Below are 27,702 nucleotides of genomic sequence, written 5' to 3' on the forward strand. Positions count from 1 at the left end.
GGAGGCATGGATAAACATTTGAAACAGAGGAGGATACAGGGCTATGGGGAATAGAGCAAGGCAGTGGGAATAATTCTAGCAAAGACATGATAGGATGAATGGTCTCCCTCTGTGCTCTAAATTTCTATGGACTTTACCAGTGCAAGTGAAAGAGACCATGGCACAAAGCTTCCATGTCCCTTGGGTCATTCAAGCACCCACTGGAGACTGGGGGCTCGATTTTAGGGTCGGGTTACCTGCGGGTTTCCAGCGGGGGGGCCCCGAAAATCCCGATCTCCGATCACGTGACCGGATTCGGACGAAATCCCGGCCACTTCCGGGTACCGCGCTGACGTGCGGGGCTGCGCGCGCAAGCCCCGCTGGTGGGAATCCCGCAGGCAATTAAAGCCAGCGGGGTTCCACTTGAGAGCACTTAACTTGCTCGTTGTGGTCAGTTAATGAGCTGAAGCAGCTGTCAAAAGAGGAAGTGTGGGATTTTACGGTCAAAGCAGTCAGTTTCCCACACTGGGGGAAACAGGACCCTTCAAACCAGGCGTGTTGCAGCCAGCAGCCTGTGGCAGGTGCCAAGGTGCGCTCCACGGGGGAGCGCCCTCACCCACGCAGGAGGCCACCGCGTCACATAGGGCAACCCCTGCCCCCTACCACCCCCCGGCCAAGCCAGAGGACAGACCGACACGAAACCGCAGCCCCAGTCCGAGGACCCACACACCTACCCTGCACAACCCCTCAGATCAACACCTGCCAGTTGGGTGGTGTGTGGACACCCTCGGAGGACGAAGAGCATGACCACCACCAGCAGCCTCGCAGTCCACGCCGTCCGCCGCAGAGACGTGGATCCCCCCAACACGGTGTGGTTGCACGCCGACCTGCACAGCAGGAGGGAGGGCTACCGCAGAGAGAGACGCGTCGCAGAGGGCACTACCCTCGCCACAGGGTCCACAGACCGAGGCGCAGCTCCCCGGACCTCTCCGAGCAGCAGTGCACAGGGAGGCGCAGATTCGCTCGACATGTAGTCGTGGAGATCTGCAGCCTCTTTCATGCCGAGCTGCTCCTGGCTGGCCCCAGCACCAACTGCTTACCTGTCGCTGGCAAAGTCACCACTGTCCTCCACACCTTCTCCTCCGCATCCTTCCAGGGTGCAGCCGGCAACACCGCCGATGTCTCTCAGTTGTCTGCGCAGACGAGCCCTGCAAATACACCTGCACCTACTCTGCAGTAACACGATGGGTGGCATCAGTGGTGGGTCCTCATAGTGATACCCAGGAGCGGGCATTATTGGACACAATGGACAGGATTCGCGGAGACATGGCAGTGGTGGTGTCAATATAATGTGTGCTGTTTGTGGCTCTGAAATTCAATATGGGTAACACCCATGACAAACCCTCAGACACCCTTGTGCACCCCCTTCATGCTGACGAGACGTTTGCCTTACCCTGCCTACTGCACATATGTGATGCATGCCCTGTGGCTGCAGCACAGGTGGTGGCAGGTTGAGTGAGGCTGGCCGTGAGGGAGATGCACGAGAGGGTGAGTATGGGATGGAGCCATGAGATTGTATGAGGATTGGGTCGCGTGTTAGTGGCAGGATGAGTACTGGCGAGGTGAGTAGGTGGAGGTAAGATGAGGATGGGGTGTGAGTGGGCATGAAGGGTGATGTGACAGAATAGTGTTGGCGGTGCCGAAGGAGATTTGGGGTGGGGGCAGTGTTGTGGCAGACGGAGTGTAGGGGAAAGACTTCGTGTTCTCACTGTGGCTGACCTACTGCGGTCATTGCAGCGCCTCCTGCACTGTATGCAGGTGGGCGATATGTTGGTGGCGCAGGTGACCCCCTCTGCCACCTCGAGCCAGGCCTTCTTGGTGGCAGAGGCAGGCCGCTTCCTCCCGCCCGCCGGGGGGAAGATCTGTGTCCTCCCCCTCCTCCTCACCCCATCTGATGATACCTGGGGTGAGGCATCATTAAACTGGGAGCAGCCTTCCCCCTGGGCTGCTCCATGCTGCAATTTGTCCCATTGGTTGCAGCATCTGTCAGTGGAGGACTGCCCCTTTAACTAGAGAGCCTCCAGCTGACAGATCGTACTGCGCATGCGCAGCCCGCCCGACGCGCAGGCCAGCGCCGTGGACCCCGGAGGAGCAGGTAATTGGATCCTATTAGTGGATTGCCTGCTACGATCGCGTGGGCAACCCACTAATTTCGCCGTTCGCGTTTTCGACGCTCCCGGACGACCACCCGCTGGGAACCCGCAGGCCTGCTAAATTCGAGCCCTGGATCTCTGAGTCTACAATTCACCATGCATTGCAGAAGTAACATATGTCCTATTTCAGCATCATCGACATACATTGAATTTAATTCCAGAATGCAATAGCAGCTGAAAGAGCAGATCTTCAACATGTGTGGTAGTCCCAAGGTGCACAGCACCACTGGCTGCATTCCTACTGCCATTCATTTACCTGTAGGCAATGACTTTACTTTTATTCACAGAAAGGGTTAGAACAACCAGATAATTATGGATATTAATGCTTATTCTCTGGGGACTGCTAATGCCAAACACATTTTAATCTGATCAAGCAATGCTCAACTATTCCAGGGTGAAAGCCACGTGTACAGATGGGTCACACACTGTAAACATCTCTGATAACAACTGTGTGAAACCTCATACTCCTAAAAAAAAATGCATACGCTGCCCACATTCATGAGTTAGTAGTTAAATAGAGCAGATCTTGGGTTGTTGAAGCAATAATTCAGATGTTTGGAGCGATCAGAGAATGCCTTACAATATTGACAAGAAACAATTGGCAGAATAACAGTAGTATGTTGGATAGTGCACTATACTGTAATATAAAGTGGCATTAAGATGCTGGTGCATGAGGAGCAGCAACAAGCCAGATCTCAGAAACAGGACAAGGCTGAACAAGAGCAATCAAAAGCTGAATAGCCGGTGCCCAAAGTAAGATCGGTGCATCCTTATTCATTGAGGATTTTTTGTTTGAAGACTGCACAGAGCCATTGCAACAATCAAAAGAACAGAATTCAGAATGGTGAAAATGTATTACCTTATGTTGACCTGTCCATGAATCTCTTTTCATGCACAACCTAAGTTGTTTTTTTTCACTAAAGAGTTAATGAAAAGAGAAAATGACTACAATCTTCACAGTGACGTACATTGCTTTCAATTTCTGTAAGAGTGTATTTGTAGAACCTGTTTAATGTGATATGCTGCTGTATTGTCCATTTGTGCGACATGGCCTGTCTCATACACTAATCCTAGGTGAAGGACTAGGTGCAAAGGTTTGCTCTAAGGTCACCTGAAAACCTTCTTGTTGCTTCAATCCCAGCTGTATCTACATGCTAGACACTCAGGCAGAATCCACATGTGTTCTGGGTATAGCCTGTCTTATTCCTAGCTGTGGGGGAGGGGGAGAAGCGGGCTACATTACTTTAAGGATGTCTCCTGTCACTTGCCCAGAGATACATGATGCCAAGCAACAGGTGCCAACTGGGAATAGCACCTGCCTATCCCTGTGCTTTTGCATACATGCCACTGTTGGGGCTTGAATCCTGAAGGTGCCCACCCATTTCTGTGAGCAGAGGCCTCTGGGCTGCTACTTGTTCTCTGAATCCTTCTCTGATAGTATCTCAACTGTATTTCAAATATACCAAAACCACACTTAATCTTGCCTTGGATTTTGGACTGCAATTCTATCAGTCGAAGAATTCCTGTGAGATACTTGAACTGGGCTAGCCATCTGTGCACAGATGCCACTGATATTATTTAATATTCAGTGACAGCCATGATGGGGCAGAACTGGGTGAATCCCCATTATCCAGACCAAACATTCTCTGTTTGAGTTAAACCTGATGTTAGAATTGTAAATTAATGCTGGGCTTCCATCCAGTAATAGTCTGCTCATTTTGAGCTTCCAAATCTGTTCCTTTCTCACCAGAGATCTGTGACATATCCAGTGTTCCTTCCTCAAACTCGGTAATACCCTCCGAAATGTGTTTCTCTAAGCTCGTGCCTGGTTCAAGTCATGTGAGTGAGCAGTGTAGGCCTGAGGGACCAGATCCTTTCAACTAACTTTGTGGCCTGATAAAAAAGATGGAACATGATGAGTGCATTGGCTCTGTTATAAATATTGCCCCCATTCCACTCTGTGTATCACCCCCATAGGTCAAAAATGCAGCATGCCTGCAAAGAGGTGCAGGCAAGGTTCAGGCCACAGCTAACTGCTACTATCCCTGCATGTGCCATCCTATGCCGCAGGGTAGCTTCAGGTGTCCTAACAGCAGATGGCACAGCTATGTCTGCGTCTCTGCTGACCCAGACCCTGAGAAGACTGGCTCCCATGGTCATTGCCAGGTAGGTGTTCCAGGGTCTGCGGAAATGGTTGTTGGCGTTTTAGTAGTGTGGCCAATAAGTCAACAGCTTCTATCATGCAGTACCACATAAAGCATGCCATCTTATGAAATGGATGTTTCTGAAGAACTATTCAGCAAAAAAACAGTCAAGCATTCAAATATCTTAGTAACTTATTTGGGGGTCTCCTGGCACACCATCCTTTGAGAAGAGGAACTTCACCACTACACTGCTCCAACCTCAGATGAGTACCCCGTGGCATTTTTATCATTTCCCATGTGAGCCATCCTGTGGCCTCTCTGAGTGAGACAGCCAATTAGTTGCTAAATTAACGTCACTGCTGAGCTTCCCACATTTCACATGTAGGATCCTGGCAACCATCAGAGGAAACTTTCAACCCATCATTCTAGGCTGGAATTAAACTCAGAGATGAAAGGCCACAATTCCCCTCATATCTTTAAAAGTTTACATTAGTAGTGCAGCGATGATAAAAAAAAAATCTTCTAAAGTGAACAAGGCCAGCTCAGTGATAAAGTCATGACAATAGGGTGTGGAAGTAAATCCACCGAGATATCACAGTGCAAACTACACTATCAAGCACTCCACTTTTAATGGAATGTACCAAATTAATTTTTGGTATAATGGAACAAAAGGGCTAGCTTTGATATCCATTGCAGATAATTGTTTAAGAAAATACTTCTTTCAATGTGATTGTCAGCGGGCTGCATTAGCCTACCATTAAACAATTAATTGTGTGTAATTGATTTCTTAATAATACACACTAGGAATGGCAGATTTTAAATGCATAACCGTTCAAAAATTCATGTTACTACTGTTATTGCTATAAAAATCAGAACAATCTGCAATGTTTAAAAATGCAGTTTTTGTAAAGATTAATATCCATATTTTCACTATTGCTAAAGAATCTCTTCATTTAAATGGCTTCCTTGTTCGCCAATTTTTAATACGAGCAACATATTTCACTTATTCTTTTGCCTGAAGTTAAGCTGTCAAGGATAAGGACTGCATGTTATCTGAAGTGAAAGATAAAAGATGAATGTTAGATTAGCCCCATGGCTCTCATTAATACCCATCGCACTAACTACAGTCTTGTTGTTCAGACATCGCACGCAACCAACTTGTGCCCAAACACCAATTACAACATATTCCATTTTGATGGAAAAGATCTTTAAAGGATCTTCAGTAACTTGGTCAAGATAAAACAAATATAGCAATGCTAATACCAGTTGAGGTGAATTGCAACACACAACTAGTTTGGTCAGTTAGGGCAAGATGAGAAATCGTCTGCAATAACTGTAGATTTACATGTAAAGCTTCAGTAACCATAACAATGGAAAGGGATCATTTTCACTCACAAATGGTCTTCACACAGAGGTAATAAAATATGTGAGGAAAACCATCATCTGTAATCTTGGTTACTTAGGGCACATACAGTGAGTGCACTGTTAGCAGAGTTTTATAGACTTTCTGAATATTTTCTCCCCCTCAATTCAGAAAAATTGTGAAATTCTCACTTATCTTTTAGCTTTCTGTATTTAAGCACACATCAGCACTGTTCTTCAATTAAGATGTAGCCCCCATCTTCGCTCCCTCAAGTCCAATGGCGCAGACTTGAGCGTATCAGTTGCACAACTGGCTTAGCCGTCCATCATCAGATCAGACTGGACCACATCAAGCTCTACTTAGCCTCACTCTCCTCTGCCAACATCACCCAATACTCTAGGGAGAGTGAAGCTAAACCCTGATTTCTTTTCTCCACTATCAACCAGCTCCTTAAACCCCTTTCCCTTGCCCCCTCCATCTTCATCTCTAACAAATATGAGGAGTGCATCATTTCTTTGCCACCAAGATAGAGAACATTCATTCAGTTGCTTCTGCTGCTTTCCACCCTTCTCCGTCAAGTCGAGACTCCCGCCAGGTTGCCCCCACCTCATCCTTACTTTGAACCCCTGTCTCTTTCTAGTTTCTCCTCAATCCGCCCCATGCCCTCTCTAAGCTCATCTCATCCATGAGACCAGTATTTCTGCTCCCTTGACCCCATTCTCACTAAACTACTGACCAACTAACCCTACCTGGTCCCTATGGTAGCTGACAGTGTAAATGATTCACTTTCCTCAGATACTATCCCTTGCCCTTTCAAAACCACTAACACCACCCCTCCCCCAACCTCTTTATCAAAAAGCCCACCCTCAAACCCTCTGTCCTTGCAAACTATTGCTGAAAAAGCTGTTGCCTCCAAAATCAATGCTCACCTCTCTTACAATTCCTGACTTGAATCTTTCCAAACAGCCCGAACTAAAAGTCACAATCAAAATTCTCTGTGATTGTGCCCTTTGTACCTTATCCTTCCTCATCCTCTCTGCAGCATTTGATCGATCACACCACTCTCCTCCAATAACTCTCCTCCGTTGTCCAGCCCGGTGGGTCTGCTCTCACTTGGTTGCATTCATACCTATCCGATCGTAGTCTGAGTAGCTCCAGCAATGGATTCTCTTCCCGGCCCTGCACCGTTAGCTCTCAACTCCCCCAAGGATCTACCTTTGGCCCTCTCTTTCTCTTTGTCTAGATACTGCCGCTTGACAACATTATCTGCAGACATGGGATCAGCTTTCACATGTGTGTTGGTGACATCCAGCTTTGCCTCTCCTCCACCTCTCACAGCCCCTCCACTGCCTGTGCTGTCAGGCTGCTTGATGGGCATCTTGGATGAACTGCAATTTCCTCCAGTTAAATACTGGGAAGACAGAAGCCACTTTGGCTCCAGCCACAAACTCCATACCCTTGCCACAAATTCCATTCCCTTCTCTAGCCACTGTCTCAAACTGAACCAGACTCTTCACAACTATGGGTCTTCTTCAAACCTGAACTGAGCTCCCGACCCCATATACTCTTCATTACAAAAACTGCCTACTTCCACCTCCGTAACATTGGAATAGGCCATTCAGCCCCTCAAGCCTGTTCCGCCATTCAATTAGATCATGGCTGATCTGTATCTAAACTCCATTCAGCCACTTTGGTTCCTTAATACCTTTGCCTCACATGAAACAATGCCCCCTCTGTTCCTCTCAGCCCATCTGCTGCTGAAGCCCTCATCCATGTCTTTGTCACCTCCAGGCTCGGCTATTCCAAAATTCTTTGCCAATCTCCCATTCGTCAACCTCTGTAACTCTGAGGTTCTGAGCAACTTTGAAACAGCCCTGATTATAGGCCTATGACCAGGGCTACTGCTCTACGGTGATAGAATAAGTAAAATTCCAACCTATTACACGGGACTCCAGGATCTTCACCAGTGTTTCACGATCATATTTCACTATTTGGAACCCTTTTCCGTGAGAAACAAAACCTAACATCTTTGGCGATGACATGAAAGCAACTGTTTATGCAGAGTGCAGTGGGATATGTGCTTGCTGTAACTTAAGCTGTAGGAATACCCGACATGTGCATCTCTTGTACGTCAAGGAAAAACTGAGGTACACAAAAAATGCATTTTTCACATTCGTAGATCTAGAAATTTGTGAAGGTTTACTTCTGAGAGCAGGTCTGAGAGCATACCATAGGCACAGGAATTAACAGTCAGCCACACAGCAACAGGGCTGAGGAAACACTGACCGCCAGCGTGAAATGGCTCCGAGGGTACAGCAGCCTAGTGGCTTTGGTACCTGACTAGTAACTCAGAGGTTGCAAATTCAGTAACTCTGGTAATTTGTGGACCAGCACCAGAAATGACCATGATAGCTATCAGACTGTTGTACTAGTTCACGAATGTGCTGTGGGGAAGGGAACCCTATCAGTCTGGCCGACATGACTCTAGTTCCACATTTCCATGGGTGACCCTTAATGCCCTCACAGCATCTACTGCTAGGTAATAAATTGTGCCTTGCCATATTGCCCACATCCCAAGAACAAATTAAATAAAAATTAGATTTTTCATATCCTTTACGGTGAATTTTCCAGCACTTTGGAATGAACTGAGATTAGGAATGATTTATCCCACAGCAAAACAGCTCATGCTAACTAACACACATTGTCGTGTTCAAATGATAAAGTCCTTAACGTCTCAGTAAAGTACAGGGTTCGAAAGTTCAAAAGAAAGGTCAGGCTTCTTAATCCTCTTACCTGTCTGCTGACAAATGCTAGGTCTAACCAGGAGGAGCCCATGTGCTCCTCTGACCTCCGTACATCTTCACAAATTTTCATGGTTCACAAATGTGTGGAACTCTGAGGATTCATGCAGCTTCGCTGGTTCGTGCATATGCAAAAAACTCCAGGCATGGGTGCAAGAAAAGTTCAGGACATTGTGGGGTGACTTTAACATAAAGTGTATCGGGCTGCAGAAAACACTGATTTGAATCGGCAAACACTAACACGGTAATAGGACTGCGGAAACACTGACTGTAGTCTGAACTGCTGACAGTTGGCATGTATGCATTCAGCCGAAAAGAATCCTCCTATCAAACATAACTGAATTTGCATGTCAACATACTCAGTAAGGACTGTACACTGACATGGATATCACTGTATGTTATCTTGACAATTGGAACTTTTCATTTCTAATTTGGTTCAGAAGACCAGCCTATAACAAGCGAGAGAGAACATGTAAAGGAAAAATCCCTAACATTCAACTTCTAACCCAGTATGAGGAAGTAGCCCTAAAAGTCCTTGGAAAGGAGGCCACGGAGGGTGCCAGAGATGGGGAAGGAGAGGGAATGGAGTCAGCTCTGGGTTTTTAGTAACCTTCTGCTGCTCTCTACCTTCTCATTTTAATCTCTTATTCATGAAATGCGAGCAAAGTATATATTAAGCAAAGTACCATGTCATTCCTTCTGCTGACGGCTACATGTGAAGGCTGCTCATATGGACACCATTATAACCTGTCTTCTTCTTCTCTTTCTCTAGGTGTACCGTAGTAAGCCAGCCAATCCAAGACTTCATAGCACACCCCATCACTCATTCTCTCCCTCCCAATCACCAGCTCAACTACATCCATCCCACACAATTAAGACAGCGAGCTAGAAGTGAGAGCAATGGGTGACATACACACAGCATGAGTGAGCCTGAGGAGTGGGCAATGGCAGAGAAGGAGAAGTAACCGGCTGTCTGAAAGGCCAGTTTGTGTTACCTCAACTGATGAATCTTTGGATCTGGACCTTTAAAGAAGGACACTTTCTGAGTATTAAGCATTGGTGCAGTTATTGAGGATCATGCCAAGCAGCATGCTGAGGATGGCAGCTGAGGTGCAGGCTGCACGTACACAGCCTTGCACGATCGTTTCGCAACACTGCAGTCCACCTTGCAATGTTTGGCAGTTCCAGGAACATCTGTAGCTGAACCCATTTCCACGCCAGGGGCCCTAAGGGCTTCTTCCAGTGCTCAGACTGCTGCCTGGTATTATGGGCTCTCTCATCTGGCTTTGTCATTGTTAGTGACTGACTTGAGAGAGAACCAGAAGTTGAAGCATACCAGCTCCCTCTCAGTCCCCACGAACATTATACCTGTGACAGGAAAGATGACATTTTGAATGAAAATTCTACCCTCGCTGCCCAACTTTAGTTCAATTCGCTTGTGATTTTAAACTCAGTGATGTCAGCCTGGGAATCATGTCATCCAAGTCATTGTACTGAACTGTCCAAAATTCTGTCATTCACTAACCTTGGAGATTATTGAATTATGTAAATTTATATTTTGTGGCCTCATATTTTTAAAGCTTTTCTAACAATTTGTATCATCAATAACTTGTCTTACTGCTTCCATGTATTATCTTGCTTGTAAATAAATATGTTTGTTCTCACCAGAATGTAAAGGTCTGACAGTGTGGTATTTATAGCCTTTCAGAGTAGGCAGGACAATGTGCTGGGCATCCAGAATGATCTAAAATACAATATATTGTGGTTAAGAGGCAATTACCAGGCCTGTGACACCCTCATGCAAGGGTTTCCAAGATGCAGCACATGGACCAAATGCTGTCCGTGAGTTCCTTTGATTCAACCCGTGAAGCCCCGACGAGTTCATTCTTCCTTTGCACACTTGTGAACAAAGCTGATTTTCATTTCAGGAAGGGAGTAGGAAGGGGGAGGGAGGGGAGGGAGGGGAGGAAAAGGAGGGGGGGAGGAAGAAGGGAGGAAAGAGAAGGAGTGGGGAAGGAAGAAGGGAGGAAGGAGAAGGAGTGGGGAAGGAAGAAGGGAGGAAGGAGAAGGAGTGGGGAAGGAAGAAGGGAGGAAGGAGAAGGAGTGGGGAAGGAGAAGGAGTGGAAGGGAAAAGAAGGGGGAGAGAGAAGGAGAGGGACAAAGGAGGAGGGGGGAAGATGGAGCCACTAATTTTTAAGAGCACAGGTTTTCCAAACTTGATCTGTTGATGGAAACTGCTTTTCTACTGTTAGTACAAGTTAAAAGTGTTGGTAGAAAGTCTGAATTGTAACGACAGAATCTATGGAAATGAAAGGGCACTGCTGTCATAATTGTCTAATGTAAAGGCACACATTGTGGCCATTAATATTATCAGGTGTCCGAAGTTCTGCAATTTTTTGGGCTCTGGTGCCCCATATTATCGGGCACTGAGGCCTATTTAGCTACTGAAGTGCTCCATAATGTACACCAACTTCATAACTGCCACATAAAGCTTGCACAACAGTGTTTCCAAGTCTCACAAGCCCCCCAGTTGACATGCAAACAAGAGTGAAACCCTACAACAGGCTGGAGTACCTGAGTGGTGCTGCAGACGCTAAGCGCCCATTTGGAAGAGTGCTTATGGGGACGCTTATCTAGGAAGCAAAATAAATTCTGCTGGTGACCCTCTCTTCGATATTGGACCACCCTTCCTTCTGGCCCCTTCTATTTCCACCCTCCAATGACCAAGGGGACTGAGGGAAAAGAAAATGGTAGCACTTTCAAGGGCTGTGGCAAACCGACATTTAGCCCCGACCTACCTGGATGGCACTCTTAGCGTGTCACATGCTGCATAACAGTAATGCCACAAATATATTTAAATGAACTGACCTCACATGATCAGGTGAGGTTAGTTCATTTGGATGCAGCCTCAGGAGTCATTGTGCTGCTGCAGGACCACACTATCGACCCTGTTATGGTGAAACAGAAAGTTATGCCCTTGAGACCCAAGGCTGTCTAGGAGTGAGTGTTTGTATTTACTGTGGCTTGGGAACGATCAGGACTTGTCCCTTGTAAGTATGACCATGCTGTCACTAGACTGGTCGAGATCAGGCATGCTCATTGCTCAACTCACAAGGACAAACCACCTCTCTCCCAATAGATGGTCAAGGATTAGGTGCACAAGCATGAGAAATCAGACCACGTTCCCCCACCCCAAATACACACATCCAGCCAAAGAAATTCAACTTAAAGGTACCTACTTTGGATGCTGGATCCAGTCACTGTCCACCTTGCAGTGAACAGAGAAGTAAAGATGCTGATGTTTGTTCACAAAACGCAATCACAAGGGGTGCTGCAAAGGGTTAGTAATCTCTCTGGAAGCCTGGTTCAAGGCAGCCTGGACAGATGGGAGGAAAATCTCCTCTTCTACCTATTAGAATCCCAAGTGACATAGTTTTGCCAGCCTGACCTCATTGTTAAAGGGTGCAGGTCCATGAGGTAAACTGCACACAGTTGCATAACAGGGGTTAGTAAAATGGTAGTCTCGCTCAGGGAAGTCACGAGGATGGCTGGTGTAAGACAACAGAAATGTCACATTGGTGTAAGAAGTGGGTGTTCTTCCAATGTAGGAATTGAGGCAAGTTGTAAAGCCAAAGGAGAGGAACCTTCACTCTGCACCTAATCTATACTAAAGCTTGAATGCTGAATGTAAAATTTTGAAAATGTTGAATTTCCGATCACTAACAGGCAACTGTAAAAGAAAAGTGGGGGGAAAATATGAAACAAAACTATGAAATGTAGTTAAGACCAAAAAACACCTAGGGGGAAAAATTCGATAAGGGCCATTTTCGGGCGCAGGTAGTGTGAGGTGCTATTACCCCACGCCCGACGGCCCCTACTCAGGCAGCAAGTGAACTTCGTGCTGCCTCCTAATTAGCATGATAGCTCCGTGCAGCCTCTCAGCAGCGTGGGTAGCACTGGCTGCACGGAGAACGAGGAAGTTGGAAATGGGGCGTGTTCAGCGCACGTCATCAGCAGCCTGCACCTCTTAAAGGTGCAGGTGCACATTTTAAATGGGACATGCACAGTCTACTAGGAGGAGGGAAAGATGGCCACGAAGGCTAGCAGGACAGGCTCAAGAGAGGGCCGTACGCTTCTCCGATGATGCACCGGAGGCACTGAAGGACGGGGTGGACAAAATGAGGGCCAACATGCACCCGCAGGGTGGCAGGAGACCCTCCAGACTGCAGCTCCGCAGGCATTGGCAGGCTGTGGCGTAGGAAGTGAATGCGAGGAGCATGGCACCATGTACGTGGGTGCAGTGCCGAAAGAAGTTCAATGATTTGACACGAGTGGTCAAGGTGAGTGAATGCAAGTGTCACGTGGAACATCCTACCAACTGCACCACTGCTCCACGCATCACACCCCCCATCACCCACCCACCGACAAACACTGCCCGTCCATATGCAATGCTGCGCTCGGCATGCTGCATCTCACCCGCACATAGTCCCACACTTGCAGGCCACAAAACCACTACTCACAGGTCACACACACTGGCAGCTATTCAACCACAACAGACACATCACCCACACACCTTGAAGGATACTCACTGACACACTGTCCTCTGTCTTGCAGGAGAAGGTGGCACATAACAGCAAGCAGCAGGAGAGACCTGAGGGTGGATGGAAACGCTAACACGTCCTCACCCCCCTAGAGGAGACAATGCTTCAGATCATTGGGCAGGCCGTTGCTGCAGCCATGACAACATGCCACGCTGGAGATCCCGATGAAGGGGGTCTCTGCATATCTAATGCTCCTTCTCGTTTCCCACATCTCCCTCCTCCCATAATCTTTTCTGATTCATGTGTTGCAGATGCTGTCAGCAAGCACCTCTTACTTGCTCCTCTCCCCGCTCCACAACTCAACCTGTTCCCCTTCGTCATTGCAGATACTCAAGAATACGTGGTGGCAACATCCGAGGAGGAGGAGGAGGAGGAGGGGGACACTGAAGCCACAACGTCACTCGATCTGATACTCGCTTCCACAAACTCAGAGACTGACAATGCGCGTCGTTTAAAGGTTAGTTTAGAGGCGGAATCTGCATGTGGTGAGACATCGGGCACAAGTGTGCAGGAGCCGGAGCGGGGGGAACAGATACCGCAGGTACCTCATTCACTGCCCAAATTGGTGGTAGAGGGAGGGACTCTCAACTCTTTTAAAAAGTACCTGGACCTGCACCTAAAGTGCTGTAAGATGCAGGGCTACGGACCGGGTGCTGGAAGGTGGGATTAGAATGGGCACCTGGTTGTTCTACGAGCCAGCGCGGACACGATGGGCTGAATGGCCCCCTTCTGAGCTGTATCTTTTCTATGGTTCTATGGTGCTAGGTGCCAGCTCACTAGAGGGTTAAATCGCTTCACTAGTTCTGCTGCAGAGGAGTCAGATGAGGACTTTAATGGGCCAGGCTACAGAAGACAGCTGATGAGCGTACACCACCAAATGCTTGGGGCACTGGAAAGCCTGCCAGAAAGCCTGCGCACAATGACAAGAGGCATGGAGGAGTTCAGCTCCAACTTAGCACAGGGCTTTGCGCACAGCTTGGAGCCCATCCCCTCCAACGTGGAACGGGTGGTCACCTCCATCAGCACACCTGTGGAACCCATCATGATACAGCGTCTGATGGCCGATGTCGCAGCTTCCATTGCAGCACAAACCAATTTCATCAAAGGTCTGCAAGCGACGGTTGCTGCTCAGATTGCTGCAATGGAAGCTCAGACTGCTGCTATTGTGGCTCTGGGGACCACTGTGGAACGGGGCTTCCAGGGTGTCACAGCACTCCAGCAATCCGTTCTCCAGCTGATCACCAGGATTGCTGTGGCACCGCCCCGGGAGAGTGGCAGTGGTGCCATGGCAGTCGGACTTGCTGTCCTCTCTCAGGACGACAACATTCCTGCTCCCACCCCTGCCACTCCACCAGTGCCCTTGTTGTTGCCTATTGGGCAGCCAGGCCAGACTGCTGCAGCCCATGCTGAGATGGTGCAGTCTGAAGCCGGGCCCTCCCGGCCCAGAGCTGCTCGAGGTCGTCCTCCAAGGCCATCTACACATTCCTCCATTGAAGGCCAGCAGCCTCCCACCACCCATGCTCCAGCCATTGGGGATGCACCTCGTAGGAGCACTAGGATAGGTAAAGGCACACGAACAACAGGCACTAAGGCAATGCGCAAGGGTGAATAGTTCTGTCCTGTTTCATAATTTGATTTGTTCATTGATAAATGTGACTTTGAATTTGCATTTGGTGGTGGTTTTTATTTGTGCGATGAGCTGAGGGGGAAATCAATGTTTAATCAGATGGAGGACGATTTGATTGTCTTGTGGGAGTGTCGGACTGTTGGGGGATATAGTTGACATTCTTGATAGCGGGCACGGATCAGGCGAGCATGCAGAGCTCTTGCAGACAAGGCGTGTGGTCCCTGTTGCACCCTTGCGTCTTCCTCCATTTCCTCTTCCGGCTCCTCTCCCTCTTCCTCCTCAGTCTCCTCTTCCTCCACCTCCGGCTCAGGGTCGTCTCTAATCATTGATGGCAAAGACGGGTCCCTCATGATGGCGAGATTGTGCAGCATGCAGCACACCTCCACGAATCTGCCCACCTTCTCAGCGGAGTACTGCAGGGCTCCTCCAGGCCGGTCCAGGCAGCAGAAGCGTTGTTTGAGGGGGTCTATGGTGTGCTCCAAGACATTGCGAGTGACAGCACGGCTCTCATTATAGGCCTATTATGCACTTGTACGTGGGTTCCTGACCGGAGTCATGAGCCACGGAGGCGTGAGGGGATAGCCTTTGTCGCCCAGTTGCCAGCCTTTGATTTGCCGAGCTGGGTGAAAGATAGCTGGCACATTGGACTGCTGCATGACGAAGGCGTCGTGACTGCTCCCAGGGTAGCGGGCATCGACCTCCATGATTCGACGCGTGTGGTCGCACACCAGCTGCACGTTGAGGGAGTGGAAGCCTTTTCGGTTGATGAAGACGGAGGAGTTGATATGCAGGGCAAAGTGCGTGCAGTCAATGGCACCCTGCACCATGGGTTTATACACGGCCCAGTTTAGCGCCCCGAATACTGACCTGACTTTTATTTGTCAACATATTGTTCAATCAAAAGACTTACATGTTAAATTAAAAGAAATTTGTATGACGTCTGTCGTGACCTCAGGACGTCTCAAAGTGCTTTACAGTCAATTAAGTACTTCTGAAATGTAGACACAGTTGTAATGTAGGAAACATGGTAGCCAATTTGTGCACAGAAAGGTCCCACAAACAGCAATGTGATAATGAATAGATAATCTGTTTTTAGGTGTTGGATGAGGGTTAAATATTGGCCAAGACACCAGAGAGAACTCCCATGCTTTTCTTTGAATTTGTGCCATGGGATCTTCTATGTTCACCTGAGGGGGCAGAGGGGGCAGATGGGGCCTCGGTTTAACGTCTCATCTGAAAGACGGCACCGCCGACAGTGCAGCACTCCCTCAGTACTGCCCTGAAATGTCAACCTACATTTTGTACTCATGTCCCCAGAGTGGGGCTTGAGCCCACAACTGTCTGACTCAGCGGCGAGAGTGGTACCACTGAGCCATGGCTGAATTACTGAGCGGTTTTAAAAATTTACCTCAGTGTACATACTACAAAAAGAATCTTGGAGTCTATTTACTGCATGTCAAATTAAAGAAAATTTGATTTGCTAAATTGAGGAGGTTTCTAATGACTGTTTAATAAAATATTTTTTTATAATGATACACAGAGCAAAACAGTATTTGTGTGGCTCCAGGTCTTTAAAAAAGTGACACTGTGTTCATTTTTCTCCCATGAATTTATCTGTATTGATCTATGACAATAAACAATTATCAATAATCTTTAATTTTTTTTAAGCACAGATCATGGTTCTCTGTAAGGCAGTGCTGTAAACAATGATGGGAGCAGCTCACAATGTGATCTCACTATAGCTACGGTAGTTGAGACAACTGAGTTAATGGGCTCGATTTTCGCACCCCCGAGCAGGTGCGTTCCTGGCGGGGGGCTCCGAAAATCGGGGATTTCCCAGGGCGGGTCCGGAGCCCGGCTCCAATCCGCCCACTTCCGGGTTCCCCAGTGACGCGCTGACATGCGCGCGCAGCCCCCGCATGTGGGACTCCCGCCGGCAATTAAAGCTGGCGGAATGCCACTTAAAGTAATTAACTAGGTACTTCAGGTCGTTTACAGACCTGATTGACCTGATATTTTAGGAGGGGGTGGGATTTTCAAGTCAACTGGGACTGTTTCCCGTACTGGGGGAAACGTTCCCAGTTCAAATGGACGTGTTGCAGCCATCAGCCTGTGGCAGCTGCAAAGGTCCATTTGACACATGGGGAGAGGAGGGAGGGAGATCCTCACTCATTGCAGGAGGCCACTCTGTCACTTTGGACAAAGTTTGGCCTCCACCACCCTCCTCCTAACAATAAAATTCACAAACTTGCACACTTACCCCGGTGTCCAGACACATGTACCTACCTTGCGGACCCCCTCAAACGTACATCTTCCGGATGGGGGCCGCCGTAGCTGCAGTCATGACCTCCTCGGAGGACGAGCAGCATCACCAGCCTCGCCGGCCATGCCATCCACCTCTGACACGTGGAGCTCCACAACACAGTGCTGTGACACATCCACCAGCACAGCAGGAGGGAGGACAACCGCAGAGAGAGATGCGTTGCAGAGGGCACTACCCTCGCCACAGGGTCCACAGACCCAGGCTCAGCTTCCTGGACCTCTCTGAGCAGCAGTGCACACGGAGGCTCAGAGTCACTCGACATGTAGTCGTGGACATCTGCAGCCTCCTTCATGCCAAGCTGCTCCCGGCTGGCCCGAGCACCATCTTCTTACCTGTCGCTGTCAAAGTCACCACTGCCCTCAACAACTTCTCCTCCGCATCCTTCCAGGGTGCCACCGGGGACATCGCTGACGTCTCTCAGTCGTCTGCACAAAAGAGCCCTGCAAATACACCTACACCCACTCTGCAGTGACACAATGGGTGGCATCAGTTGTGGGTCTTCATAGTGATCCTCAGGAAAGGGCATTATTGCACAAACCAGACAAGATTCGCAAAGACGTGGCAGTAGTGGTGACAATATAATATGTAATGTGAGTTGATCAGAAATTAAACATAGGTAAACACCATGACAAACCCTCAAACACCCTTGTGCATCCCCTTCATGCTCACAACACGTTTGCCTTCTGCTTCCTGCTGCACATATGTGATCCATGCCCTGTGGCTGCAGCACAGGTAGTGGCAGGTTGACTGAGGCTGACCGTGAAAGAGATGCATCAGAGGGTGAGTATGAGATAGAGCCATGAAATTGTATGAGGATTGAGTTGAGTGGTAGTGGCGGGATGAGTACTGGCGAGGTGAGTAAGTGCAGATAAGATGAGGATGAGGTTTGAGTGGGTGTGAGGAGTGATGTGACAGAGTAGTGTTGGCAGTGCAGAAGGAGATGTGGGGGCGGTGATGTGGCAGACGGAGTGTAGGGGAATGAGTAAGTGTACTCACTTCGGCTGACCTACTTAGGTCATTGAAGCGCCTCCTGCACTGTATGCAGGTGCGTGATATGTTGGTGGTGCTGGTGACCTCCTCTGACACCTCGAGCCAGGCCTTCTTGGTGGCAGAGGCAGGCCACTTCCTCCCGCCTGCCGGGGAGAAGATCTCTATTCTCCCCCTCCTCCTCACCCCATCCAATAAGACCTGGAGTGAGGCATCATTAAACCTGGGAGCAGCCTTCCCCTTGGGCTGCTCCATGCTGTCATTTTGCCTATTTTCTACAGCATCAGTCAGTGGTGGACTGCCCCTTTAAATAGGGCTCCTCCAGCTGACAGCCTTTGCTGCGCATGCGCAGTCCGCCCGCTGCGCAGCTTTCCAGCGCGAAACCCGGAAGCACAAGTAAGTACCTTCAATCAAGCTGCGATTGGGTGCGGAGCACCCCGAATTCAATGGGCGCGTTACCCACGCGCCCAGTCGACCCCCCGCTGCCAACCCGCCTCCCTCCTAATATCGGGCCCAATGAATCTGCTTCAGCGTCACTGAGTAAATTATGTTCGAGATGGGCAGCATAATTTTGGCAGGTAACAGGACAACACCAAAGGGCTAAAATTTTAATTGAATACACCAGGAAGTGAAAGTATGGAACAGATATCCTATGGAATTAAAGGTAGACACATACAGCTATTGACTCCAAGTAAATGGAGCCTACAGAGAACTAGGCCTCACCATGGGCATGCTCATTCAGTGCGCTGATTGCTTTTCTTAGCATACTTAATATAAGTACACAGTCTATCAAATACACTGTACATTGGGGAGGGGGTGTCTCTGTACCAGTGCAGGACTACTTTAAATGCGGGATCATCAGAACAGGGACAGCAGGCATCAATTCAATTTCCGACGTTAACATCAAATTACTTATTTAATTTCACGCCTGATGAAGCATCATATAGCTACACACAGAATCATTTCACTTCATTTGTTATGCCATGTTTTTTCAGTTCTTAGCTTGTCTGCCAACTGACAACTTTAATTACGACATGAATTTGATTGCACTTTTGAATAATTAGCACATCAAACACAAACCATTTAAACACCCTACATCTCTCATAAAGGTGCGCGCATATGTCTGTGTGGTGCCCAGTGCTTGCTGATAACAGTGTATATTTAAAGAGTTGGGGGGGTGGGGGGTGAAGATCATTAGCCAGATGTCTTATACTTACATCACTCAGACTCTCACGTGAGCAGCTCCGGTTGGAAGGCTTAGAATCACCGCTGATACTTTCGCTGTCGCTGTCCCTGCAGCAGTGTTGAGAAGGCTTGAGCTACAAAGCAAAGAAAATGAAAGCTATAAAGGGAAGGTCTTATCAGACTCCAGCAGCATGCTGGTAGAAAGCCAGCAGGAGTCATTTTCCAGACACAATAAAAGAAAACATTTAAAAATGGAAAATGATATGACCCAAGCATGTGAGTCTAACAGTCTGGAGAACAGTGCATAATGTTCGTGAACTTCCCACCACAGCCAAGTCAGGATTTATTACCCTGCCTTGGTTGCTTTGGTGCATTTTTCAACCAGTCATCATTGCCAACCTTCTCAGGTTCTCTTTAAAAACCCTCAACTGCTTCTGCATAAGAAGCAAACAATATGAACCAAGCCAAAACGCCACCTATGAGAAGTGGGAGTATCGCATAACACTCTGGGGAACTGTTTACCGTGACAAGCCATTTCATATGGCAGTGCGTTTGCACAAGTTGTACTTTATAGGACAATAAAAATGAGGACAGAGAGAAAAAAAATTGCCATTTACCAGCACCATCCATCATTCACAGCAAACAGGAAAAAAAACACCCTAGAGTAAAACACATAATTAAAATGAAAACAGCCTTTTTTGTAGCTATTAGCACTTTGAATGGATGCTTTTCCTAAGAGGACTGCAACTGGGTCAAAGGCAGTGAGTCGCTTTGTCGCCTAAGTAGGAAATGTGATAAGAACGACATGCCACTCGAAGCTACTGTTGAGCCTGATGTGAGAAACACGCCACACAAAAATAGCTGAAGGGGACACAATATGCTGGATGGAGACGGGAGGGCACTCTCTGGGAGATGGTGGGGGAGGGGGGGGTAAACATTCGGATTCCATTAATTATTTTATCCATAGCTGCTATAATGACGAGGCGACAAATACAAGGTTGCGAAAATGGGCAAGTGAGAAAAGACCAAGGGCATTGAGAGCAGGGAGTGATCTGAACAAAGAATTTATTTTCTCCGGTGATGCCAAGTCTAATCCATCACTTTTATAATATAAATCAAGTTATTTGATATTGATGCTTACTAAGCTTGTCACATTGCCATATTGCCCCATTAGGCTGTAATTTAGTCTCCTGCAAAGTCATTGTGTCAGCACTAATAGTTTAAAGGCTCTTTCTCCAGCTATTCTCCTCTGCACATTCTTATTGGCGAAAAGTGACATCTCTGGCTAGTTAAATTTGCAAACATTTCATTAAAGGTACAGAGATTGAATTTGGCAGCTGCCTAGTCCCACAGTGTCTTTAGGATTCACGAGAATAAAACTGTACGATGAAAGAAAAAAAATTATGAAATGGGGAAACAGTAATTTTAAGATGGCCGCCAAAAGTAGCAATAGAAAATGATAAGAGAAACTAAGTGACTGAAGAGTTTGACTGTACTCGCGTCACAATGTCTTCTTGGAAAATTGTACGCAGGAAGCTTGTGTTCTAAGGTTTTCGGTTTTAGGAATGTTTCATAAACATCAGGGTAGAAATTCTGATCAGCAAACTTTACGTTTAGCGCACTCATGTTACATTCCTGTGTGCAGTATATTTATGCAAGGTATTAACAAGTTCAAAATAATGTGTTAACACCTGTGTAAAAATAGCACACAAGGCAACGTAATACAAACATGTTAAGCATTTCCGGTTTGAATTTCTACCCTATGATGGTTGCTCAGGGGAAATAAGGGGGAAAAAACAGATGCAGTAAAATTGATTTACTACAAGGTAGAAGAAGAAAATTTCCTCTGTTCACTATTTGTAATGAATCATAAATGCAAGCATAAAGAACGTGTTTATGATTTTACTACAGATAGGGAACAAAGGAGATCTCTTTGCAAGGAGTGACCTGAAAAGGTGCAAACTACACCTGCAAGAAAATCATTAATATCGGTCATCGATCGGAAATTTCATAGAATCATAGAATCATAGAAGTTTACAACATAGAAACAGGCCCTTCGGCCCAACATGTCCATGTCGCCCAGTTTATACCACTAAGCTAGTCCCAGTTGCCTGCACTTGGCCCATATCCCTCTATACCCATCTTACCCATGCAACTGTCCAAATGCTTTTTAAAAGACAAAATTGTACCCGCCTCTACTACTGCCTCTGGCAGCTCGTTCCAGACACTCACCACCCTTTGAGTGAAAAAATTGCCCCTTTGGACCCTTTTGTATCTCTCCCCTCTCACCTTAAATCTATGCCCCCTCGTTATAGACTCCCCTACCTTTGGGAAAAGATTTTGACAATCTACCTTATCTATGCCCCTCATTATTTTATAGACTTCTATAAGATCACCCCTAAACCTCCTACTCTCCAGGGAAAAAAGTCTCAGTCTATCCAACCTCTCCCGATAAGTCAAACCATCAAGTCCCGGTAGCATTTTAGTTCATTAGATATGGCATCTGATTAGATTTTTACTTCTCTATTTAACCTTTCTGTTGAGGAGAATCCATTTGCATACACCACAGAAATCCATAGGTTAAGATTAAATATAGTTATACTCTCTCTCTAGGTTTTCTTCATCATGCACCATTCTTTAATTGAGGGGGAAGCAGGAGACCTATCTGTAGACCTGGTAATCTCCAACTACCCACTATAAGATGTGCCAGAATGGGCCCAAGGTGAATTGTTCCTAGATTTCCCCTTCTTTTGACATGACATGTTTGGCTCTCCTCTCTAAACCTTCCTTGGACAGCATTGTCGAACTGGGAGCTTATTATGAACAAGAACCTGTGTCTCACTATTCTGTGACACAGTATGCAGAGACAGGAAGTTTTTCTGATAGTTTACACAGGAGATTTTGAACGGCACATTTTTGTTTCTCAGTATCACTGACTGTCACTCTGTGGCATTCATTTCAGGCTCATTTGTCAACCCAACAAAACAGGCAGGATCAAAATGGGGTTTAAAAAAAATCCTGAACGAATTATAATTTAGCACATGGGGAGCAATATCCTTTAGCATTAACATTTGCAATGAAAGGCAAAATGGCGGAGTGTTCAGAAATTTGAGATATCTACCTGTCAGGTTATAAAATATATAAACACTTTCTAGCTTAGCCACAATTCAACAAAAGTTTGTTTCAACTTTAAATCCCCAGACACGAGAATTATTGTAAATGTCACGAGAGTATTTCAGTTCCACATCTTTGACTCCATGGATATTTGAAGCAGCAGAATTTAGAAAGTCCAAACAATTCTTAGAATTGTGTTGAGACCAAAAAATTCCAGTTTAAAGTACGGTGTTGGAATTAATTTTGACGGCAGTATTATACAATCATCCCATCCCGATTTCCAACACTGTATATTCTGCCCCTCACCTTTAACTTGAACGATTATTTCGTTTAAACCAGAATGCAATTTTCTTTTCACAAAACACAGCCATTTGACAGCAACCAACAGGCTAATTTCCTCACTCTTCAAAACATGGCAAGGAATTAACTTATACAGCACCCTTTTCATTTAACTTACAACATCGAAACTGCCAGAAACTACATCTGTCATTGATTTCCACGCAGCAAGTGTTCTGTTTTTATAACACTGTTATTTAAGGAAGAAATTTTTCCACTCTGTCTCATTTTATTTTATTATGTGCAATTTACAACTGTTTTTAATAAGCAATCAGCATGTAACCCTGGAATAATGTGAAAAAGACCGTGACCACGTTACTAAAGGTTTTTTAAACCTAATTTATCTTTCTTTGATGTTTAATGGCTAGCTGTTGAAAGAAAAATGAGTGCAAACCTGTTAACACTTTAAAAGCTACATTAACTCTTATGAGGCAGTGCGAAGTAAGGCTCAGATGCTGCAATCGCAAGGGGCAGGGGAAAAACTCAAAAGGACAATAAGAAAAATTGGCACCCTTAGTTAGTATTGCTGATGACACAACATCAAGCTCTCAGACCGACTGGAGTGCAATTTTCTAAGCCCTATTTATACCAGTACCTGGGGTAACAAGGATGGGTCCATCTCTGTACAGTTGCCAAGAAACAAAGGCTAATAAGCTAATGCTAGTATGTAGTTTTGTAACACACGTGTAACACATGACATCTGCAGCCGGACTGGTTGGGGTCGCTAAGCTGTGACTACTTCTGTGATGCTTATAACACAACAACAACAACTTGCATTTATATAGCGCCTTCAACATAGTAAAACGTCCCAAAGCGCTTCACAGGAGTGTTATCAAACAAAATTTGACACTGGGCCACATAAGGAGATATTAGCACAGGTGAGGTCAAGAGGTAGAATTAAGGAGCATCTTGAAGGAGGAGAGAGGGGTCGAGAGGAGGAGAGGTTTAGGGAGGGCATTCCAGAGCTTAGGGCCTAGATGGCTGAAGGCATGGCCGCCAATGGTGAAGCAATGAAAATCAGGGATGCGCAAGACACCAGAATGTGTGAAACTGAATTCACGTGAAAGGCAATGTTGTGATTTGGTTCCAGCTCACCAAAGCTGGGTCTCACCCCTGATGACTTAGCTATCGATGAGCACTGTGGGGAGAACCAAGAGCCGATCAACTGATCAGTATAGCTAAGGTATTATAGGCTCTTGGGATTACTGCAGCTTTAGATGTTTCTACTATGGGTGCACTGCCCAAAGTGAAGATGACAGACAAAAATGCTTTGGATTTGGTGGGTTTTGTAATGGGATTTTCACACTGCATTTCTACTGCTGTTAGCTAACAAGGGTATTAACGTTAAGTCTGAAGGCATTGTGCTGGCCAACAGCAAAAGCATAGAGTGAGCAACAAAGTAGAATTTGCCAGAGAAGGTGATTTAAACATCCTCTGCTGCCCCAACCATCAGACTTCCTCCTTCATCTGGGAGACAGGATGTTTGCAGAGTGCCTTCTTTTCACAACCACTATCAGTGACACTGGCAAAGGCAGGATGCATACGCACTAACTTGGAAATCTAACAAAAAGCTGGCCAACAGCTTCAAGAAATCTGATAACTCAAAACAGCGTTGCATATAAACCCATGACATGTAGTTACACTGCAAGTGAAGCAGGGCACAGGGTGTCAATAGGTAAAGCTGCAGTTATACCCAACAGTCCATCACTTGTTGAACAGGAGATTACGACAAAATTGCTTGTTGGCAACTCTTTCCTCATCATTATTCTTCGGGGATAAATTGGTCCCCATAGTACCCCTTCCAAGATGGACTGTTCATGGGGTATTTAGCTACTCCAACCGGCAGGCCAGATAAAAGCCCTCTGACATACCCAAAGGCATAGGTAAATTAAATGCCAGTTGCTGAAGCTGAAATTCAAACTGATGATCTTTTGGGATGCATGTTCAATGATTTAGAAGTATGTTTTCCTCCATATGCTACCGTGTCAACTGTGGCTCAGTTGGTAACATGCTCGCCTCTGAGTCAGAAGGTTGTGGGTTCGAGTCCCACTCCAGAGATTTGGGCACACGATCTAGGCCGACACTTCAGTGCAGTACTGAGGGGGCGCCGCGCTGTCAGAGGTGCCATCTTTCGGATGAGATGTTAAATCGAGGCCTCATCTGCCCTCTCAGGTCCCATGGCACTATTTCGAAGAGGAGCAGGGGAGTTTTCCCTGGTGCCTTGGCCAATATTCACCCTCAACCAACATCACTAAAACAGATTATTTAGTCAGTATCACATTGCTGTTTGTGGGACCTTGCTGTGCACAAATTGGCTGCCATGTTTCCTACATTACACTCAAAAGTACTTAATTGACTATAAAAGCGCTTTGGGACATCCTGAGGTCAAGAAAGGTGTTATATAAATGCCATGATGTGGTGATGGACTGGGGTGGACAAATGTAAGGACTTGCACAACACCAGGTTATAGTCCAACGGTTTTATTTTAAATTACAAGCTTTCGGAGCTTATCAGGTGACGAAGGAGGTAAGCTCCGAAAGCTTGTGATTTAAAATAAAACTGTTGGACTATAACCTGGTGTTGTGCAAGTCCTTACATTATATAAATGCAAGTTTGTTCTTTTTCTTTCTTGATCAATAAACTGACATGAGCAGTATTTTCACCCACACCTCCATTTGTACTCGCATGTACTTTTCAGTAAAATTAGTGAAAAGAAAATATAGCACTTCACCCTCGAGCTAATTAACGGGTTGAAAAATGATCGTTGTCTTAACATTAGAAAGGTGCCTGACAGAGATAAAATGGCGACAGAAAATGAGAGTTTTGTTAAAAAATCCTGCCTTTCTATGGCAACAGAAAGGTATGCTGCAGTTTTCAGTCATTGAGATTCCATGTCATCAGCTCTTGGTTTCCCTTAGCAATGCCTGGCAACAGCTGCACAGTTCTGCAGTAATAAGCCTGGGAGAGTTTAATGGATTTTATTGTTCTGCATCAATGTTTAAGCATCAGCATTCTTACATCCTAGGATCCTACACTCCCTTGAGGGCTGCATCAAGGAGATCTCATTTACCTAAAAGCGTTTATAAATTTTTAATTTGATTTAACAAGTAAATTAACAAGTCCCTTATTCAAGCAAGTTTTATGGCCTCATGTCACTCAAGAATGGCTGTGAAAGTTTTATGCTTCACCCAGTGTGCTACTGAGGACCATTGTAATAAATTGTCCACTTGGTGTTCATCCATGAACAGACAGTGTGCTACTGTAGCTGCTATTTCAGAGCAGGGGAAGGAATGTTACTTATAGGTTATTTTTCAGGATGCTGTATTAATTCTCATTTTGGGAGAGAACGATGAATGCACAATGGGCATTGTCGACAAAAAATATTTGTCTCTTCCGATTTTATTATGTTCTTTGAAAGAAGATGGTGAAAAATAACTGAGAAACAAGTCAAGTATCAGCCACGAGTATTACGGTTTTTACACTGGGAGTGGAAGGAAGCAGGGGAGATGATGTATAAATGAGTAACTGTTGTCAATACCACCCTGTCATAATTTGAATTTAGTGAGAGCATGGTGCAGTGGTAAATCTCGCACCTCAAGTCAGCTCAAACTCACCCAGAATAAGTTGGGCTCCTGAGCCACACTACATATTCCATAACCTGTTAAATGTGCGTAAAATATGAAAAACGGACTAAATGAAAGAATTATGCATTTTTTCTAATGAGTGGAAAGAAACGTTGGTTTTGGCTGCAACACGGTCAGTTCTACCTGTGTTCCGCAAATATGGTTCAATTGCTGACCCATACAAAAGAATACACACACAGTGAATTTTCCCAGTATTCGGCATCCCCATGCGGTGTATGCACAGAATAGATATTTCATGCTTAACACCACATGAGACTGGACTGCTGATGGCCTATTACCAAAGTCTGAAAGATGCACAACACTTGGCCACCACAGGCAAACCGGACGCCTGCAACGATAGTTGCCGTAAGATTCGTTTATGAAAAGAAATGTTCAGCACTGAAAGAGTTAAGTTCATACATACCTGAAAACTTTGCTCGGAATAGGAATTTGCCACTCTACTTAGGTTTTAGAATAAAAATAGGCTAACTTGTTTGGTAAAATTATCAGCTGGAAGATTTTCACCCCCGAAGTGTTCGGAGCAAAAAAAAAGCTTCAAGGAAATGAAGTGCTCAGATCATGTAGTGTGTGGCAGAGCTTGAATGTCATCTCGTGGACAGTTCATTGTGCTTTCAATAGTTATTGCATGCAGGCTGGAGTACATAAGAACATTAGGAACCAGAGTAGGCCATTCAGCCCCTTGAGCCTGCTCCGCAGGAAAACCAAATCAGAATTAGGGTTATATCAAATACCAAGTTAACAAAACGAAGGTTTGGGCAAACAGGGTATCAAATGTTTCCCAACTCACTGCATGCAGCCTGAAAAAAAGAATATCTATTGGTGTAACACTCTCTTTTCGAATGGTACAGATTTAGGATCATTCCCCCTCAACTTGAATGGAGGCTACCATTCAATTTTGAGTGGTTTAAGTGGAGGAGGGGATTGCTTTGTCTGGTGATAAAGCGGACAGAGATTACATCCAAATTCCTGAAAGTATACTGGGGAAAGAGAATCTTTGAGGGTCCAATAATCAGAGTTCTCTATTATAGAGGGAAGAGTAGACCATCTGAGTTTTTGGGAAGTGAAACAGGATTAGAGTATCTAAGTGAGACTCCTAGTGGTCTTGGCAGCTTTTTCACATCTTCCACACTCTCGATTTTGTTCTTGCAGTTCAAATTTAGGCACCTGAATTTGGCTGGTGAAAATCCGGGCAAAAGTTGTCTCCTGTTCACTATCTGTAGCCCAATCACAAACCGGAGCGCCAAAAATCTGCAGGGCAAATTCCAGTCAGTTACGTTACGATCACGTCCTCTGCAGAATTCCACCGAAGACCTCGTCAAAGTTTGCGGAGTCAAGGGGTGGGGCCTTGCAGGAGAGTGCCTGTGACGGTGCGGGGACACATCTGC

General features: G+C 46.2%; 1 protein-coding gene across 4 annotated transcripts in view; it reads right to left on the reverse strand.

Moving 5' to 3' along the window:
- The window catches only part of auts2a (activator of transcription and developmental regulator AUTS2 a), a 986,792-nt gene that overhangs the window by 548,325 nt on the left and 410,765 nt on the right, over nt 1-27,702 (reverse strand). For all 4 annotated transcript variants that reach the window (XM_068008151.1, XM_068008150.1, XM_068008149.1 and 1 more), the window contains exon 3: nt 19,256-19,357. In XM_068008151.1, coding sequence (XP_067864252.1) covers nt 19,256-19,357 — 102 coding nt within the window. The remainder of the gene's footprint in view (nt 1-19,255; nt 19,358-27,702) is intronic.

The sequence above is a fragment of the Heptranchias perlo genome, chromosome 28, assembly GCF_035084215.1.
Source record: "Heptranchias perlo isolate sHepPer1 chromosome 28, sHepPer1.hap1, whole genome shotgun sequence".
Taxonomy (NCBI): domain Eukaryota; kingdom Metazoa; phylum Chordata; class Chondrichthyes; order Hexanchiformes; family Hexanchidae; genus Heptranchias; species Heptranchias perlo.